The 21,189-nt window shown below is 43.4% G+C and overlaps 1 protein-coding gene across 3 annotated transcripts in view; it reads left to right on the plus strand.

Moving 5' to 3' along the window:
• ALDH8A1 (aldehyde dehydrogenase 8 family, member A1) overlaps window positions 1-17,622 on the plus strand; it is a 31,640-nt gene extending 14,018 nt beyond the window's left edge. For 2 of the 3 annotated variants that reach the window (XM_011991455.1, XM_011991456.1), the window contains 3 exons: window positions 2,040-2,296; window positions 5,815-5,976; window positions 16,129-17,622. In XM_011991455.1, coding sequence (XP_011846845.1) covers window positions 2,040-2,296; window positions 5,815-5,976; window positions 16,129-16,581 — 872 coding nt within the window. In that variant the 3' untranslated portion in view covers window positions 16,582-17,622. The remainder of the gene's footprint in view (window positions 1-2,039; window positions 2,297-5,814; window positions 5,977-16,128) is intronic. The other variant, XM_011991457.1, reaches the window with a different exon arrangement.
• Window positions 17,623-21,189: the final 3,567 nt, after the last annotated feature.

Below are 21,189 nucleotides of genomic sequence, written 5' to 3' on the forward strand. Positions count from 1 at the left end.
CTGCTTACTGGTTGTTATTCAATCTCACTTTGCCTCAAATTTCTTCCTGGTGAACTAAGTGTAATAAAACTACCTACCTCCTAAGGTTGTTGTGAGGCCAGAAGGGTGTGAGTCACGGATAGCAATGGTGACCCCACAGTAAGCACCCTATCTAATGTTTGCATTTACTGGTCTGAGTTCCCTGTGCTATCAGCTGAAGAATCATAAGGTTCATGCATTTGGAAAGGAGGGTTTTATTTCTTATAAATCGTTGCAGCCTGCAGACTGGCCATCTTGCAGGCTGGGTAGTGTAGCCTCTGCCCAAAGTGGAGAACGAGTACTTGGAGGAGGCGTAAAGGGAACAGAAATTTATCCTGAGCAGGGTGGCTGAATATTCATGATTAGTAGGATATGGGAGGAGTCATGAATATTTATAAACGAGAAACAGGTGCATGCATAGGAGAGCTTCATGTGTCTTCACTGGATCACGTGCTCAAAAAGATGGCAGCCTTAGCATGTTCCGAGGGTGGAGTTTTTGGTCATCTGACGTCAAAAGGTGAAGCAGAGGACATGAAAACTCTCATGACATACCCTCGGCAAGTCGGCCAAAACCAGTCCAGAGATGGTGGTCAGTTTTTAGGAAGGGATGCGTTGTGAGACTGGTGAGCTGCCACATCTAAACTGCAAAGAGGGAGGAAAATTTGGTTGCAGTTTCAGATGTTTAGCTAAAGGCGATAAAGGAATAGGTTGTTCATTTCTTGTTTTTTAGAGCTGGTTTCTGCTTACACTCAGGAAAGAATTCCGGTTAAAGATTAATAAGGAAGGGTCATACTATGGCGTGTTTGACCTCTCACCCTATAATGGCTGGGAATTCAGTTTTTAAGGTTTCTCTGGTATCCCTTTGGCCAAGAGAGGGTCTATTCAGTGAACTGGGGGAGCTTAGGATTTTATTTTTATTTCTCAATGCCAAACTAGGCTGTGGCACAGAGTATACAATGGAGGGCAAAGAACAGATACTGTTTCTGCCCTTAGCTAGTGTACCTTCTAGTTGTGTGCAGGCAATGAACAAGTAAGTCCAGAAAACACATGGATAGGCCGGGTGCAGTGGCTCATGCCTATAATCCTAGTACTTTGGGAGGCTGAGGTGGGCAGATCACTTGAGGTCAGGAGTTCGAGACCAGCCTGGACAACATGATGAAATCCCCTCTCTACTAAAAATACAAAATTTAGCCAGGCATGGTGGTGCATGCCTGTAATCCTAGCAACTCGGGAGGCTGAGGCAGGAGAATCTTTTGAACCCGGGAGGCGGAGGTTGCAGTGAGCCAAGATGGCGCCACTGCACTCCAGCCTTGGTGATAGAGCCAGACTCCATCTCAAAAATAAAATACAATAATAAAAAAGAAAACACATGCATAAATGCACAAATATACAGGGTAGCAGGGTCTTGTGATAGAAGAGATTGGGGCACCCATTTTTGGTTGTTTGTGGTACTTGTAAGTTGGCCCTACAGTGTTGTGATGTTGTTTATAAGCAAGGTGCACAGGACTTCCAACCTGAAACCCACCCTCCCTGGGAGCCTCGCCCTCCTTCCCTGGGCCAAGATAGTCGATTTCTTCTTTGCTCCTCTGCCGCATGTATACACTTCTCTACTTAACATTTTCACACTGCATTGTGACTCCTGGACACCAAGATGGAGCAGGGGACTGCTCCCCTAGTGGGCTTGACCTGCCTGAGACTATCTCTGCATCCTCAAGCCCTAAGGCCTAGCCAGTATTATGGAACGAATCACCTAAAATATGTTCCACCCTGCGTCTCTCTAGGGCAAAGCATCCGGTGGAATCCTACCTGGTGTGTACTGTGGGCTGAGGTGACTCTGTGGGTTTTGCTTTGCTATTAAACCAGAGGCAGTCATGAAAGTCCCAAGTGTTGTAAAACCCAAGTGCTTCCTCCATCCCCACCCACTCCCATTCAAGCGATTGGACTTTCAAGGAGAATTTCCATGTAACTTGAACTCTTCAACATACCGAGAATTACTATAACTGATATGGTTTCCTATCCAGGTGTTCCACCAGGTGTGGTCAATATTGTGTTTGGAACTGGGCCCATGGTGGGTGAGGCCCTGGTGTCCCATCCAGAGGTGCCCCTGATCTCCTTCACCGGGAGCCAGCCCACCGCCGAGCGGATCACCCAGCTGAGCGCTCCACACTGCAAGAAGCTCTCCCTGGAGCTGGGCGGCAAGAATCCGGCCATCATCTTCGAGGACGCCAACCTGGATGAGTGCATTCCGGCAACCGTCAGGTCCAGCTTTGCCAACCAGGTGTGTCCCCTGGGGTTCTTCTCCCTCCCCTCCATGGCCCTGTCAAGCTGGATCTGGTTCATCACAGTGCAACGCCTGGAGCAAGCAGCTCAATCCAGTGCCATTTCCGTGAAGGCAGGATCAGTACATTGTGTGATTCCCTTAACTCTCTGCTCAATTTGAACATTAATTAGTGGCCCTGTGGAGTCACAGCTTCTGTTCAGCAAACTCCTCTTCTTGAGTTGCACAGCTTTTATCAGGCACCAGCCACGGGTGGAATGATTGATTTTGCTGCTCCGAGCATCTCCATTTCTTTATTCACACAGTTGCCCTGTCTTGTCTTTTATTCTTTTCTTAAACCTTGTCTTTGCTTGTGGTTCAAATGTCCTATTCCCAGTAAACCTGACTCTCATTTCAAAAGTATTCCAAATGCATTCATACACTGAGTTCCAAATACCTGAAACTGACTAGAGAAGATTTCTCGGTGTGGATTCATGGATCACTTCAGGGCATCGTTGTAGCTCCTGAAATTACATAACAGATATTTCTCTGGGCTCTGTAGTTTTTGGCAGATTCTTTAAGGCTATGGCATTCCAAAGAGTTAAGAACACTAGACCAGATCAACTAAACAGTAGGCTGCAAGAAGATGGAAACGGTGCCTGCTTTTGTGTGGTATTTTCAATGTCAATGCTTAGAATACTGCCTAGGATATAGCAGATGTACATAAACACTGGATGATTTTCTTCAAAGGATACTTTTATTTTAACAGAGAATAAAGACATAGGCCAAAGACTTAGAACTTCACAGAAGGAAAGAGCAGTGAAATGAGAGATATCTGTATTGAACTAACTCAGGTGACATTGAATATTGCATAAACTTTTGAACCTGCATTGCTTCACTGACAAAATCATGTGAACAATAATGATGTCTTCTAACAGGGTTTTCATGAGTATAGAGTGACAAATGTTACTTTCAATTATTATCTTCATGATAATCATAAGTGTAATTATTTCTCTCACTGTAACTCTTGAAGTGGCTAGAAAGATAGTTTCTGGATCAATAGACAATGTACTTTTACAACACAACTAATTTAACCATTAAGCAAATTTCAAGTGAACAATTAAACCAAGTGTTTTCATGGCTTAGAGACAACAACAGAGGGACAAATTTGTGGACTGAGAAACTAAGATGAGAGAAAGGTAAACTCTGTACTAAACAAATTCTGAGGAGCTGGGTGTGGTGGCTCACACCTGTAGTCCCAGCACTTTGGGAGGCCGAGGTGGGTGGATCACCTGAGGTCAGGAGTTCGAGACTAGCCTGGCCAACATGGCAAAACCCCGTCTCTACTAAAAATACAAAAATTAGCTGGGCATAGCGGTGGGCACCTGTAATCTCAGCTACTTGGGAGGCTCAGGCAGGAGAATCTCTTAAAACCGGGAGGCGGAGATTGCAGTGAGCTGAGACTGCACCTCTGCACTCCAGCCTGGGTGATAAGAGCAAGACTCCATCTCAAAAACAAAACAAAAAAACAAATTCTGAGCATGGAGATAAGAAGTGTAAGCTTCTCTCCTACCAGAATTGTGCAAGGATTTGAGTTTGCCCAGATAACCTTCCTTTTGGGAGTGTTTTAAAATGTCAATGGGGAAAGAGACATACACCTAACTCATTGGCTAATCCAAGGTCACAAATGGATTTTAGGCAAAATAAATAAAGCAGCTTGATTTAGCTGAGCAATGAATTCTATGTCGTGCATATTTCTTCCTTAATTGAATGTAATTGGCTTTTTTGAAGCATCTCTGTGTGACCTTGGACATGTACTAATTCAAAACATTTTTTCCTAACTGTAAACTGGAAAAGCTAACAGGCTACGGAATTATTTATAATGAGGAAAGCACCCTGCGCAGTGTCTGGCTTGACGATAGGCACTCAGTGAATGATACTATCCTTTTCTTACTCTCTCCAAAGTCTTTCTTCTGGGCATCTTGGTATGCTAACCTATGCTTGCTGAGCACTGAGCAACAGGGAACTGGGTAAACCCCTCTAGCCTCTTGGTCATGCTCTCCTTCCCTGATGTCACAGGACACTTGTGCAAATGAAAGTATCAAGTGTTTAGACATTTCCCAAGCTAGATATGGAGATGATCCTAACAGCAATCCTGGTTGCAGAAAGAATATATTATTTCAAAACGTTAATGGTTTAATCTGGACAGTGAATCTTTGTACAAATACCGGGACAATCAGGAGGCTTCTATTTCCTAGGATTTTTGTGAAGTCAAACACAAATATGGTGAAAATGTTTATGCATTTATGTACTTGTCATGCATAAATGATACTTTGAAAGTCTAGAATGTGGTTTGTAAACTGTTACATGCTATATTCAAATGATAGGGTTATTTTTCACTGAGAAATCTGTTATAACCCCTCCCCTGCGCACTCAGCATCTCTATTTGATGTTTGTGAGGCATCTGAAACCCAGCGTGTCCAAAGCAGAGCTCTCATTTCCCTCCCTCTCCCTTCCTTGCAATACCAATCCTCTTCCCACCTCAAGTCTGCCCTTCCAGGGAACAGCACCACCATCTCCTGTGCAGCCTACTCTTGTTCTTGCCCTCTCTTTCCATTGACAGGTCCTGTTGGTTCTGTCTTTAAGGTATATCCTGAATCCCATCACTTCTCCAGTGCATCTGTGCCAGCTTCATCACTCTTCGGAGGTCCCGGGCCCCTGGAAGAACCTGTTGAACTCAGCGGGTCCTTTTCACATCTCTGCATCTCCATGGATGCCTCCCTGGTCCCAGCTACCTACACGCATCTGGACTTCTGGAATATTCTCTTAACTCCTCTGCTCTGTTCCTACACTTGTTTCCTTCCATCCTATTTTCCCAGAATGAGCATGTTAAAATGTAAATCTAATCGTATCATTCTGATGCTTAAAACCTTCCCTCATTTTTTCATGATACTGAGAATAAAACATAATCTCTTTATGAAACTACAAGACTGCACAATAGAGCCTTGCTAGCCTCCTGACCTCCTCTCCTACCATGCACTTCCTGTCCCTGCCTCCTCTTCCAGCCTCAGCCCCACCAGCTGCTTTTCCTCATGCACGCTAGCTCATTCCTGCTGCAGGTCCTCTGTACTTACTCTGAAGAATTCCCCGCCTCCAGATCTTCTCCCGTCTCGTGGCTTCACATCAGTCAAGATTCCAGGCAAATACCCCCTCTTTGCATGTGCCCCCCATGACTCCCTTCTGTAAAACAGCTGCCCCTGCGCCTGCCGTCAGTTTCCGTTCCCATCCTCTGCTTAATTTTCTTTTATGGCTTTGATCACAAGCTGAAGTTATATTATTTATCGAGTTTTTGTACTTGTGTTTTTGTTTGTCTTTCCCACAAGACTATGTGTTCCACATGGTGGGAAGTTTGTCTTATTTACCATTGTACTCCATTGCCTAGACCAGTGCCTGACACATGGCAGGTACTCAAAAGTGCAGAGTGCTCTATCCATGAAGGAGAGCGTCTCCAGCCTTGTCCCTGTTCTCATTCTTGGCAGGGTGAAATCTGTCTCTGTACCAGCAGGATCTTTGTCCAGAAGAGCATCTATACTGAATTTTTAAAGAGATTTGTAGAAGCTACCAGAAAGTGGAAAGTCGGCATTCCCTCTGATCCATTGGCCAGCATGGGTGCTCTGATAAGTAAAGCACATTTGGAGAAAGTGAGTAAATTTCTGCCATGTAAGTTACAGAATAAGTTCTTATTTGAAGAGAAGCTCAGTACGAGCATTGCACACATCAGACTCTGAAATATTGTTAGTTACTACCCCATTTTTGGACGCAGAGTCTAGACACTGTGGATAAGAATATGCAAATGCAGTCCTGGTGAAAGTGCATCCACATGAAATTAATGAACTTGAGAAGTCAGCGTGGAGATACCACCAGTAGAGAGGAGAAGCCAAATTTCAAAACAGAAAGATCAGCTAATAAGGGTGATGTGGAAGAGTGCCAGTGATTTCCATAGGTGAGCATTCTCTTTGGAAAAGGTCTGCCTCTGGTTTATAGCCAGAAGTGCCAACACAAGCAGTCCAAATTGTGTCGTCCTTAGTCAGTGGGGGACCAGGGGTAGCCCATCTGGAAGAAACCACTGATAGTCTCTGAGTGATTGATGAAACTCAGATCTTTAGGGTCATTTTTTAAGAAAAGCAGATCTGGCCCTTGACTGCAATTTAGGATTATTTTAATTTATTACCAGATGTGACTCCCAAAATAAGTCATACATTTTGGAGTCAGAAGGACTCTGCTTTCAGCTCAGTGCCACTGAGGGAAACTTGTCCCCATCAGCCAGCCAATGAGAGACAGAGCATTTATGTAAGTTTGTAGAAATCCCTGACACTGCACCGTGCACTCTCACATTGACTATATTTAACTTTGACTTTCAGGACACTGCAACACAGTTGCTTGCAGATGGAAAGATGAAGTAGCTTGAAGGCCTGTCCTTATTTCTTCTGTTTTCTCAGTGAAATAGGCATCAGGGTGAGGAGGGGAAAAGGTGTTGAAGGTTTCAGGAGGGAGGAGAGGGTATGAAATCATCTCGCAGTAGGTCAGGAGAACAGAACTGGGAAATGACCCAGTTATTAGCAGAGCAGCTCAAAGGGCTCACTTGAGGCTTGTAGTCTTTACTTAAAGTGAGGCTGACCAGCATGGCATGTTTTTCTCCAGCTCAATTTACCTACAGGATTGCGGGTACATAGACAATGGTCCGCAGAATGTCCAGTGAGACCAATAGTTGTTGATGGTCACGCATGGAGTGAAGATTTTCCAGGTGCAAGAGACTCCCCTGTTCTCTCTCATTCTGGCTCTTTTGGACACTAGGGCTCCCTGCCTGCCTGCCCACACCTGCAAATGACTGGTGAAAAACAATGTTAGTATGCCCCCGATCGCTTCCTGGGAAACAGGAAGGGGTGGAACAAAAGTTAACCTTCTAGAGTACCTTTCAGCAGGTTCAGGCAATACTGCAGTGTGAGGTTCCCTGTGCAATTCACTCACTCAGAATTTCAAAGTTCTTTCTGTATCAACTCAGCAGATACACTATTTTTTTCTATTTTAGTCGCTACCATAATAACTATTCTAGTTACCCAGTGAGAGAATATATATTAGTGAAACAAATAGAAGTAGTGACTTTTCTGTATCAGTTGAATGATCTCTCTCTCTCTCTCTCTCTCTGTGTGTGTAAGAGAGAGAAATCCATGCCACGCTTTGACTCATATTGGTAGCTATGGCTTTTCTCTGTGATACTCTAAATAATTTGTCTTCAATATGTTGTAATTCCTGTGGACTTTCATACAATATTTTTGATGCCCAGTATGTTCCTCCTTGGCCACAGGAGGTTTCTTCTTTTTTTTTTTTTAACATGTACTAAGCTGAAATGAGCCACTGTTGGAGAATTAAATATTTAATATTGTGATGACTTAAACAAGACGCTAATGAGTTCTAGTAATTGGCATAAACTGCAGATTCTATGTGTTTATGAAATGCAACACTAAATAGGCCACATGCCCTCACCTTTAAAACCACTCCAGAAGCCCTCTCTTTAACCCGCTCTCTTGTCCTTCTGAGCCCACCGGAGGCCCACCTGTAGCATCTCTGTTCTGTGACAACAGGCGGCCTCAGGTGGTCTCAATTGCTCTGCTACACATGGACAACAAGACCTCTCTCTACTGAGCCTTGGTTCCTTTCAGTGGAGAATGGTGATCAAGGCCAGCATTTGAGCTTAAGGGTGACCATTAGGGGATTTCCTATGACATAACAAGTAGCTTAATGACATCCAAGAAGAGGTCAAGAAGAGGTGGCTTAAAACCTTGTGATACTTCACACACACTGCCCTTTTTTTATTTTTTATTTTTGTTTATTTATTGTTTTGAGATGGAGTCTCACTCTGTCACCTAGGCTGGAGTACAATGGCACGATCTTGGCTCACTGCAACCTCCACCTCCTGGGTTCAAACAATTCTCCTGCCTCAGCCTCCCAAGTAGCTGGGACTACAGGTGTGTGCCACCACGCCCAGCTAATTTTTGTATTTTTAGTAGAAACAGGGTTTCACCATGTTGGCCAGGCTGATCTTGATCTCCTGACTTCAGGTGATCTGCCCACCTTGGCCTCCCAAAGTGCTGGGATTAAAGGTGTGAGCCACTACACCTGGCCACACTGCCTGTTTTAAGAAGGGTCCTGGCTGGGTGCGTTGGCTTATGCCTGTAATCCCAGAAGTTTGGAAGGCTGAGGCGGGTGGATCATTTGAGGTGACAAGTTCAAGACCAGCCTGGCCAACATGGTGAAACCCCGTCTCTACTAAAAACACAAAAATTAGCCAGGCAGTGGTGGTGCGCACCTATAATCCCAGCTATTTGGGAGGCAGAGGCAGGAGAATCACTTGAGCCTGGAAAGTGGAGGCTGCAGATTCCGCTACTGCCCTCCAGTCTGGGCCACAGAATGAGAACCTGTCTCAAACAGCAACAGCGACAACAGCAACAACAGAAGGCTCCTGAGCCCATGCTGACGTTTCTAATGTAGCGAAATTACCTTTTAAACCTTGCTCTAATATCGTAGTAATTTCATCACTGGTGATGATGTGTCATGCTGTGTATGGTCATACCCCATGTTACTCACAGTCAATGCCTAAGTCTTTAGAATAACCTAAGAAACTGGCTGCGATCTTTCCCGTTACCTCTGTGACCCTTCCCTTTCCTTATTCCACTCCTGCATACTGGCCTCCCTGTTCTTCCTGAGGAATACCAGGCACCCTCCTCCTTCTTGGCGGTTGCTCTTGTTGCTCACGCTGCCTGGAATGCTCTTCCTTCGGATGTATGCATGGCTCTCTCCTTCCCCTTCTTAGAGTAGATGTCACCTGAATGATGGCTTTCCTGCCTACCCTATACACAGTAGTACCTTGTAAAACTTTGACTTCTTTGGAGCTTTATTTTTCTCCTTGGTTCTTACTGTCATCTGACATGCAGTATATATGTCTTACCCCTTTACTGACTATCTTCTCTGGACTAGAATGTCAGCTTCTTGGTCTATTTCATTCATTGCTGTATCTTTAGACTCTAGAAGGCTCCTGGAACATAGTAGGTGCTTAGTATTTGTTGGGCGAATGACTGAATTAACACTACATGATGTGTTCCAGTTACAGTATATCCCCCAAATGTAAGGTATCCATTTTCTTTGAATTTTTTTTTTTTTGATCCTTAGATTAAACTACCTGGAATTTGGTCCAAAATGCACAGGTTCTGGCCATCTCTGGCCAGCATGACTCAGCATCAAGACTCTGAAAGGAAAAACAAAATAAATACAAAAACTAGAACCCAGCCTTTCTCCAAGAAAATGCTTGAACCATCCGATCCTGGAGTCTCTAGTATCACTGATCACTAAATCATAACAATGATAAAGGGGCTATATAGACACATACATGCGTTTGAGGTTTGGCTTGAAATTCCTCTTTAACTGTTCACCATTGGTACAAGTATTGGTGATTCCAGCTTAGGTCACAAGTAGTTTTGGTATCTAACTCTAGTTTTCTGAAAACATTTGGTTAAATATGGATCTTTAATACCTCAAGAGTATACAAATCTAACTTTTTAAATGCCAATTTAGGAATCTAAAAAATTACATCTAGATTATTATCAAAAATAATTTCAGATTTCTATAGCATTACTACAAATACACAAGTGAAAAAATTTCTGCAGATTCATATTTCTCCACTGTCCTTGTGTTTCTCAAGAATCAACTTATTAAAAAGATACCAAAATATTTCTATTATAACACATTTTAGTTATAGACACCATTCACATTTGGAATGCCTCCCAAATTCTTAAACTTTAGTTTTGTGTTTTGGTGATTCCTAGTAGTTTTCATCACCCATAAAATAAACACAGAATTTAGCGAGTTTAGGTGTCAGAATACTTCAGCATAAAATATCCGTATTTTTCCCTAGAGTAAAATATATACCCTGAACATTGCGTCTATGAGTGACTCCACAGAGAAGACCTAGATAACCTTTTCTTCAGTAGGTTTGTGGTTAGAATCTTTCAACCTAAAATAACAACATAGAGAAGGACTCTCTAAAGAAAATAAAAGCGACTTTCTTTGGGAATTAATGCCAGAAGATTATGAACTGGGATATGCGTGTTGTGATGGATTCTGGGCATAGCCAGGGAGGTAAAGGAAGACGAGGGTTTTTAAAGGGAAAATGAGGAAGGTGACAGAATGTTGTTTTGAAACAATTATCGTTGGCTACAAGGATCAATAATAAGGGTGATTTATTATTAAATGGGAGCACCAGTCCAAGGTTGAACGGACAGTTGCTGTATAAACATCCTTGTAGAAGTATTTTTTGGGCAAGGTTGCGGTGGCCTTTGTGCAAGGTTGTGGTTTTGGTAGAGTCTCTTGTGATAGTTTTTGTTATCAGGCAAATATGTGTGAGGACTCTGTCCGTGGCAGATGGTAGCAGAGGACTCAGTTTGCAAGTTCATGTCCCAGAAGCACAGGCATACATGTGGGAGGGACACCCTACTCTGAGTTTCTGAAGACGTGTCGCTCTCTGGCCGGCCCTCCTTCTGCCTCAGCCCAGCTCTCTATTTGGATTTTGTCAAGCAAGTTCTTATCTGAATCCAGACTAAGACATGCAGGGAGAGCTTGGTTTCCCTAGGACTCACCTTGTTCTGGCCAGCTCCAAGCTGTGCATGCAGGGAATCAGGGGACCTAGAGTACTTTGCTGGGCTTGACCACAATGACTCCCAGGAAAAAGATTCTCGTGTCAGAGCTCCTAATATTTTTACAACTAATTTTCATCCCTTGCACCTCCCTAATAATAAATTTGCCTTAACGTAGTGCTTCCATCACCCCATCTTATACACCGTGTTTTTACCAACCCCATCTTCCCCTAAAGGAAGGAGAAATGGGAAGGCCACTATTCCTCATTTCTCATTCCTCATTATTTCTAGCATCACAGCTGCAGAAGCTGTGGACAAAAACCAAGATTTCTAATAGATCTAAACCACTTATTATATTCAATATTTTAAAAACTTGAAATATTGGCAAAGCCCTAGACATGGTGCCAGCTTCTCCTGGACATATCTAAGTCCAGAAATGCCATCTTCTATTGAACCAAATTATGCTTGAAAATCAAGCATCTGTTTCACATGTTAGTTGTATCGTCTTAATATCATTTCAATGTAGTATACTTAGGTGCCATGCATCACTTTGGAAATGATGAATCTTAGCAGTTACCAATTTTTTTCTGACCACATTAAAATATAAGGCCATAAACTCATATTTATCTTTTAAACAAAACTTTTGAAAGCCCCTAGATACTTTTACCATTGAACACTTTCTCTCTCAGTCAGTTTTTCTTTTCTTTTCTTTTTCTTTTTCTTTTTTTTAAAATAAATCTTCGTTGGGCATGGTGACTCATGCCTATAATCCTAGCACTTTGGGACGCCAAGGCAGGAAGATCACTTGAGCCCAGGAGCAGCCTGGGCAACATGGTAAAACCCTGTCTCTAAAAATTATACAAAAAAATTTAGCCAGGCGTGGTAGTGCATGCCTGTAGTCCCAGCTACTCAGGAGGCTGAGGCAGGAGGATCACCTGAACCCCAGGAGGTCAAGGTTGCAGTGAGCTGAAATCACGCCACTGAATTCCAGCCTGGGTGACAGTGAGATGCTGTCTCAAAAAATAAAATAATCCTTCTACTTTGTAATAATTTAAGATTTATAGAAAGTTTCAAAGATAAGGCAGAGAATTTTTATATCCACTCACCCAGTTTTTCCCGTTGTTGGCATCTTACAGTCCTAAGGTACATCTGTTCATGCTAAGAAACCAGCATGTTACTATTAACTCAACTGAAGACTTTTCAATCAACTACTTTTGATTTTCTGCTTGATCCTTATAGAAAATAATTTTTCAGCAACTATTCTTATTAAAACTAAGTATAGCTAAATAGTTTGTACTCATCTCAGAAAGCTCCAAAATTCCACTGCTTCAGAGGGGAAAGATTTTGGACATGGTTAAAAAGTTATTCACTGTTAGATTGGCACAGTGGCTCATGCCTGTAATCCCAGCACTTTGGGAGGCTGAGGAGGGCGGATCACTTGAGGTTAGGAGTTAGAGACCAGCCTGGCCAACATGGTGAAACCCCGTCTCTACTAAAAATACGAAAATTAGCTGAGCATGGTGGCTCGCACCTGTAGCCCCAGCTACTCGGGAGACTGAGGCAGGAGAATCGCTTGAACCCGGGAGGCAGAGGTTGCAGCGAGCCAAGATCGCACCATTGCACTCCAGCCTGGGTGACAAGAATGAGACTGTGTCTCAAAAAAAGGAAATAAAAGAAAGTTATTCACTGTTGAAAACTTGAAAATGGTACTTATCAGCAGCCAAGTTTTTGAAGAGAAAAACAATAAGGATGGTATTTCCATAACCACAGCACATCTAAAACTGCTGGTATCTCTGTAGCTTGCCTTGTTTTGTCATCCTCTCTGTTCGATCCCTCCCACATAGAGTAGGACTCCTCTCAGCTCTGCCCGCAATGCCTCCTCTGTATAAAGCCTCAGGAGGATCTACCTTTTGCTGGGAAACAGCCTGCTGACCCCATCTTCCTGTGGCTTAGAGGATCACTGGGCATCCGCCATCCTCACTGCTTCACTCTGAGTGTGTGCACAGATGAAATGAGATATGGCTTTACACTGAGTGAGCCTCCCACCAGCTGGGCTCCTCATGAGGCTTTCAGCTGAGTTCTCGTGAGAAAGCCCTGCTGTCTCTGCCTTTTGGGAGACAGCTAATAGAAACACCTAGAGAAATGTTAAGTATGGCCTCTTCAGATTGTGACTCTTCAGTTCTGTGTGCCAAACCATCTTTGCTGGAGGAGGCAGCGGCTGCCCTCTGCTGATGGTCATCTTTCCTCGTGTTACCCCAGGAAGCTTTGGGGCTGAGTGCCCAGGAAGACCGGGCTGCCATCTGTATGCCAGCCCTCTCTGCCCCTACAGTGTGTTTTTGTCTTCTCCAAATCAAATTGGCCATGTGGAGTCCGGAGTTTTCATGTCCGTCCTACCTCTGCGTGATTGCCGCAATAGGTGGCAACGCCATTGGCAAAAGAATCCAATTAGAATATGTACAAGTTGTTTTGTAATGGCTGAGGGCTCAAGGACTTATGGAGATACAACATGCTCCTAAACAGAGGTATGATTTCCCAGGGTCCCAGTGACTCCATGGAATGCTTAGTAACCTGCAGGGGATTCTATCCTTGCGGATTGAAGATAAGGCTCCATTTGCCTTTTCGCAGGGTTGCTTTTTGTTTTTCTTTCTACCTCCTGAATCCTTCCCTACTTGACACTCTGGAGGATCTGACTGTGTACCTGTCTGCCTAAAGATGCAGGCAACTATACAGAGATAATTCTGCAGGGTTTACAATGAGACTGGAGGCAGCACAGAAAAAGCTGACGGGTGTATCCCCTGCTAGGGCCAAGATTCAGACCTAACCAAGGCCCACTGTTGCAGTTTCCTGTCCCCTTTTATCAGATAAAAAACCTGACCTACAGAATGAGGGGTGTCTCTGAGGTCTCTCTGCTAATAAGTGTGGGTCACTCATTTCACTGTCATCACCAACATCATCAATAACAACAGAGGCTGACAGTCAAAAAGGCTTACTATGTACCAGGCATTATGCTAAATCTTTTGTATATATTGTCTTATTTAATTCTCTCAAGAGCCCTATGAATTAGTGACTGTGGTAATTCTATGTTTCAGAAAAGGAAACTGAGGCATAGGACATCTAAAAGCCCTCAGCTAGTAAGCGGGTGAACTGGGGTTTGAATACAGCTTGGCTCTCGGGGTTACTCTTCTAACCCCTGTGCTCTGATTTTATGTCTAAAGCTACTGAGTACTAACTATTCTCTCTCCTGAAGAAAAAATTTTATAATAATTTCTTACATTTATAGCATATTACTAGTCATGGTTTTGTTCTCCGCCCGCCCCCCCCCCGAATTTATTGAAAATCTCTGTTCCCAAGCTGCTAGGGTAGATATCATCTAGTCATACTTTCTCTAGGAAATGAATTCAATTAGTGTGTCACCTTAGATATTAAATGTTTTGATAAGTTCACAATTTGAAGACTGACACTTCTCTTTATCTTTTATTATTCCAAGAGCTCCTGAGAGATAAATCATGTGATCTCATTCAGACATAATGGTCTAAAGCCAGGTACTCCTTGTGCTGTGCTGAATCATTGATGAAGTCCAGCCACTGCATCCCAGCAGGGCCTCCGGACAGCTGCACCTCAATTCCCCTGTTCACACAGGACACACACCTTTGGAACCTTTTAATTAATGTGGATGAGTTAGTTTCAAAAAAAGAAAGAGAGTAGGGATCAAGAGAGGTACAAACTTATTTTAGTTTCTACCCACAAACTAGAATAGCATATATTCTGGGAAAACTTTGAGATCACTATGGATGTTGGGGGTGGAGGTTAATGGAAGGGAATATAAATCTGTACCAAATGTTCTACTTTTTAAAAAAGTCTTGAGCTGGGTGTGGTGGTTCATTCCTGTAATCCCAACACTTTGGACGGATCACCTGAGACCAGGAGTTGAAGACCAGCCTGGGCAACATAGCAAGACCCCATCTCTTTAGGAATTTAAACAAAATGAATTAGACATGATGATTTGTGTCTATAGTCTCAGCTACTCGAGAGGCTGAGGTGGGAGGATCTCTTCAGTCCAGGAGTCTTCAAGGCTGCAGCAAGCCATGGTCGTGCCACTGCATTGCAGCCTGGGTGACAGAGTGAGACACTGTCTCTAAAAAAAGTCTTTAACTTCATGGTTTATTAATTCTACAAACCTGGAGCAAATTTAATAATAGAATAATATTACCTCTATTTTACATGGAAAATATACATATAGTTCTACACTGAATATAGTTCTACACTGAATATAGTTCTACACTGAATACAGTTCTACAATGGAGTTCTAACGTAATCCTGGGGCAGAATTCTCGATAGATAAGTAAAAATCCAAAACATTATTGCGAAATTTACCCTGTCTTTGGTTTGCTGCTTTACTGCTGTTCTACATTTTTAATTTTTAGGACTACTTTTACACTTCTCTTTTGCTTATAATACCCCTTGGGGTAGAAAAACATATAATTGTGACTTCAACAATGTTTATTTATATATGTAATTATTACGAGTTAACTTGCTACATAATTTATTTCCCATTATAGTTAGCTAAAATATATTACCTAGGTGTATTTTCAGAGTATATTCAGTAATGAGACTAGAAATTAGAAATGATTTGTTCTGGAAGCTCATCTATTAAAGGGCATTCTGGCCTTTAACTAAATCTTACACATCTTTTTCTTCCCATTTTCTGCAATGGACATAGCTTCCAAAAAGGGAGAAAATATTCTTCGTGTATTTAGCTACAGAATATACATGAGTGTGAATTCTAACTTTACTGTTTATTAGCTCCATGAACCATTTGTATTTTTCACACTCAATTATACTATCAGGAAATAGAAGATAATAATAGATTAACAATAGCTAATAATGTTTTGAGGCAATCAACTGAGATTGTTTGAAAAGCACTTATCTGAGTTCCTGGCACTTAGACATTAAATAATTACTTCCCTCACTTATGTATGAAAGGTGAATGCCCAAATGATGCTTGGAGCACCTCTGCCCTTCTGCTTAGCAGCTGAGGGATAAGATAATTGACCCTAGATTTCTTAGGAATGACCTTCTGAGCCGATTAGAAAACATTGAATTTTCTGCTGATTTGTGTGAAGCCACATGGTAAGACATTGCTAATTATGATTTTTACCCACGCAGGTCAGAAGTTACGTCAAGAGAGCCCTTGCTGAAGGTGCCCAGATTTGGTGCGGGGAGGGGGTGGATAAGTTGAACCTCCCCGCCAGGAGCCAGGGAGGCTACTTCATGCTTCCCACGGTGATAACAGACATTAAGGATGAATCCTGCTGCATGACGGAAGAGATATTTGGTCCAGTGACGTGTGTCGTCCCCTTTGATAGCGAAGAGGAGGTGATTGAAAGAGCCAACAACGTTAAGTATGGGCTGGCAGCTACTGTGTGGTCCAGCAATGTGGGACGTGTCCACCGGGTGGCTAAGAAGCTGCAGTCTGGCTTGGTCTGGACCAACTGCTGGCTCATCAGGGAGCTGAACCTTCCTTTCGGGGGGATGAAGAGTTCTGGAATAGGTAGAGAAGGAGCCAAGGACTCTTACGACTTCTTCACTGAGATCAAAACCATCACCGTTAAACACTGATCTTTGCTAATGGTGGAGCCACTATGGCCGATGCCTGGCTGCTGGGATCAGTTGTTCAACGTGTTGGATGAAAATCACGGCATGAATTCCAGCTATGCCTTGACTTGGCAGAAGGATATCTCTAGCTTATCCTCAGTTCTTAGTAATTTTACCCACTAGTGAAGAGATACTGTCTATTTTCAATGTGGACTCGGAAGAAAAGACTTCTAAGTAGGAAGACAGAACAATGATGCCAAACAGTTGTCAAGCTCCTCCCAGGTTATGTTTTTATAGTGTTTCTTTCATCATCTTCATTGAACTCTTCGGAGTCTCCAGACAATCAGATTATTTCATTTGCAAGTATATGGTAAATTTTTAAAAAATCTACAATCAGGTACAGTGCGTCCTGCCTATAATCCCAGCACTTTGGGAGGCCAAGGCAGCGGATCACTTGAGTTCAGGAGTTCGAGATCAGCCTAGGCAACATGGTGAAATCCTATCTTTACCAAAAATTTAAAAATTAGCTGGGTGTGGTGCCCTCTGCCTATAGCCCCAGCTACTTGGGAGTCTGAGGTGGGAGGATCACTTGAGCCCGGGCTGTTGAGGCTGCAGTGAGCCATGATCATGCCACTGCATTTCAGCCTGTGGGACAGAGTGAGACCTTGTCTTTAAAATAAAAAATGCTACAAACCCAAAAAGAAACAAAGAGCCATAATTTGCCATCTTTGGAGAGATTATGGAGATGTTCTCCTTGTCTATTAACCACTAGCATGGCTAATTGATCTTTGATTGTACCTCATTACGTAAGGGGGCAGTGGATGTCTTTGGAATTTGTTAGGGGAAGCTTATGTGGTAAGCTCTACTAAATGTATCTCTACAAGGATGAAGAAAAACAAAATAACTACCACTTTTGGAGGAAACTTGGAACAAGAAGAGGACATAGTTTGATCTATTCCTATGGTCAAGTCCAATCAATTCTATTTCTTAGTGTGTGCATCTAGTGAGGCTTACAACTTACTAACTCCAAAAGAAGCAATAAATGTTAAACAATTTTAGTAACCAGTATGGCATGTATCTTATTTTTGAATGCATTCCTCCTTATCCCCATCCTCTTAGGAATATGGACGTTTTACTAAGTAATAAAGATTTCAAATGCTTTTTTCTTTTTTGGATCCCCAAATGATCACAGGAGAAAACTGAGGTTTATAGAGGTCGAGCAACATAACCAAGGTCACACACATGGTATGGGTAGAGGTACGGTTTGAACCCAGGACTTTCAGGCTCCAAAACCCATGATCTCTCACCCGCTTCCACTTGCCTTAGCTGGTGCTCAGGAAGCAGTGAAGTATCTGTGGTTCCTGGCACACATGGTGTTGCATCTCCCCTCCAAGTTTCCTTCTTGTTTTGCCTCCCCCATCCTCTCTCCTACCCACCTCCACTTCAAGGCCCTTGCTCAGTAGTCGTGCTACTCAGGAACACCTCCAGCATGGGCCTTCCTACACTGATGGGAGTGATCTGTTTGCATGTCTGTCTCTGTAACTGGACAGGAGTGTCGAAAGCCAAGGCTGCTGGAACTGCATTCTGAAGAGTCTCAATTCATAGCATAGTGCCTGGCATACAGAAGGTGCTCAAAGCAAGTTCTGGGAAGGAAACAAAGTCTTCCTGGTGCTCTGGGGTATTTGTTCCATGGTTTGTGTGTGTGTGGTTGAGGGTGATGAGAGGGGAAGACCAAGCTTTATAATTTTGCTTAGGATTTCAGATATATTGGCTTACTTGCAAATGCTGAGAAATAAAAGCCAGCCCCTTTCAGATCAAGTGATGGTGTTGGATGATACCTGGCTCTAGATTCTACCTTCCCTTTTCCTTTCCTCGCCTCTTCTCTTCCTCAGTTGAGTCCCCTTGACCTTAATCACTTTAGTGAAGAACCAATTTGAACATCAGCAGGAGGAATTTCAGCAACTCCAGTCTCTAGGAATCTGCATCTTCACTCTTGTAAATGGGCTGGCCTAAGTTCATCCTTATTCCTGAGACCCAAACCATATCTTGATTCCAAATTCTAGCAACTGACTCCTTGCTCCCTGTGCCTGCACAGCCACCTTCCACTGGCTTGTCTTGGTCCAGGAGACTGTTCTCTCCAGGGCTCAGAGTCAGCCCTGCTCTTGTTGGTTCCTGTCTTGGTCCTGGGTCCTGCCTGCGGAGGGGCCTGCTTCCGGCTGGCAGACATCCTGGAGGCCATTTCCCTACTTCTGGGTCTTTTGGATCTCTCAAACTCCTCCTGAGCTCACAAGGCAGCCTCATTAATGCCTATTTGAGCAAATGCTTTTCCTCCAACCAGCACTATTCCATCTGTCAGTTGTTATAACACTGTCTGAGTCTTAGCAGTCGAGCTAGAACTTCCCTAGTTTTGTTCCAGCCCCTAGAGATCTGAGACTGAACTCCTCCCAGGCCATCCATGCAGTCTCAGGTCCCCACAGCAGCGGAGGCACCACTCCATTCTGTGCCTACACTGCAGCAGAGTCCCACGGGACTGGTGTGTCCTGGCTTGGGGCTTCCACACCCCTGCTGTACTGTGCTCAGAACTGACGAAAGACAGAATTGGGATGAGGGTGTCCACAAGGGTTTCATTTTTAAGCCAGTTGATGGGCATATAAGTGCTCACTATATTATTTCATAAGTCAGAATTATTTATATACCAAAAAAGGAAAGTGGATCATATTGAAGGGACAGCCAGGAACAGGCTGAGAGGAGAAGTTGAGAAAAGGTGGGAGAGACTCCTCCTAGCAGAGCCCAGAGGTCCTAAGCTTGAGGCTCAGGAATGGACAGCAGCCAAGGAGCAGTGCTTCTTAGACTTGGAAGTGCTCCTGAATCACCAGGGATTCTGTACAGAGTTGGATTCAGTAGTTCTGTGGTGGGACCTGAGATTGCACTTGGAGTGTCGAGGAATTAGAAGACACTGATTAGAAGACAGGTACCTCCTCTCCTCTTCCTAGGTTTCGGGAGAAGCTGGCTACATTTGCTCCCTGCTGGAGACACTAGAGTAGAAGAACTTCCCAGGAATGCCTCTAATGGGGCTCCAGGCACACAGCTTGAGATAGCTCAGGACCTTCCATGCAACACTGGGGAGGAGGAAGGGAGAGGTAGCCCCGTCTCAGAGTGACATGCACTGCAAAATGTCACCACCCAAGGCAAAGTCCTCCTCACTGGTAGTTAATGAGGATGCAAGATGAACTCTCCACACTTCTTAAAAGGAAGCTTCTTTGCTTCAGAAAATGGGGATTTAGTCCCCCATTCAGCAATGGGTCTTATGGGTAAACTGTTTTTCCAAATTTCAAAAAATAACTTTGTTAATTACCCATGCCAATCAACAATATAATTTTTTGTTGTTGTTGTTGTTGTTTTTCTTTGAGTCAGACTCTCGCTCTGTCACCCAGGCTGGAGTGCAGTGGCACGATCTCGGCTCACTGCAACCTCCATCTCCTGGGTTAAAGCCATTCTTGAGCTCAGCCTCCTGAATATCTGGGATTACAGGCACCCGCCACCACACCTGGCTAATTATTGTATTTTTAGTAGAGACAGGGTTTCACCATGTTGGCCAGGCTAGTCTCAGACTCCTGACCTCAAGTGATCCACCTGCCTTGGCCTCCCAAAGTGTTGGGATTACAGGCATGAGCCACTGAGCCCAGCCAACAATATCATTTTTATTAAAAAATTACTGGCCAGGCACAGTGGCTCATGCCTGTAATCCCAGCAGTTTGGGAGGCAGAGGTGGGTGGATCACCTGAGGTCAGGAGTTCAAGACCAGTCTGGCCAATACGGTGAAACCCCATTTCTACTAAAAATATAAAAAATTAGCCATACGTGGTGGCACACGCCTGTAATCCCAGCTACCTGGGAGGCTGAGGCAGAAGAATTGCTTGAACCCGGGAGGCAGAGGCAGCAGTGAGCGGAGATTGCACCACTGCCCTCCAGCCTGGGAAATAGAGCAAGATTCTGTCTCAGAACAAAACAAAACCAAAAATACCCAACAACAAAAAAACGTACCAAGCAACCAAGAATTATCAATTTTTTCAGAGACGCTAAAAAGTTGAATGAGTCCCCTCAGAAAGATGTGAGGGGATAGCGCATTTATAAATAAGAATAGGCTTCTAGAAAAATTAGCAAGCAAACAGCATGAAAGGGGTCTTGAGAAATTAAACAATTGATTCTCCAAATAAATTTGAAAAATTTATAGAATTGAATCATTAATAGGGCTGAAAACAAATTAGTAGTCTGGAAGATAAAGTTGAGAAAATAGCTCAGGATGTAGAGAATGACAGAAAAGGAAAAATCTGAGAGAGTTGGCGAGACGCAGGATAGTTCTATAGAGCTATTAATATGTAACTAATTCAAAATGTAAAAACAACGGCAAAAATATGGAACCAGCCTAAATGCCCATCAACCAACAAGTGGATAAAGAAAATGTGGTATGTATGTGTGTGTGTGTGTGTATACATATTTTATATGTATACATACACATACACCATGGAATACTACTCAGTCGTAAAAAGGAATGGAATAACAGCATTCACAGCAACCCGGATGGAGTTGGAGACCATTACTCTAAGAGAAGTAACTCAGGAATGGAAAACC

The sequence above is a fragment of the Mandrillus leucophaeus genome, unplaced genomic scaffold (assembly GCF_000951045.1).
Source record: "Mandrillus leucophaeus isolate KB7577 unplaced genomic scaffold, Mleu.le_1.0 Scaffold396, whole genome shotgun sequence".
NCBI classification, from domain to species: Eukaryota; Metazoa; Chordata; class Mammalia; order Primates; family Cercopithecidae; genus Mandrillus; species Mandrillus leucophaeus.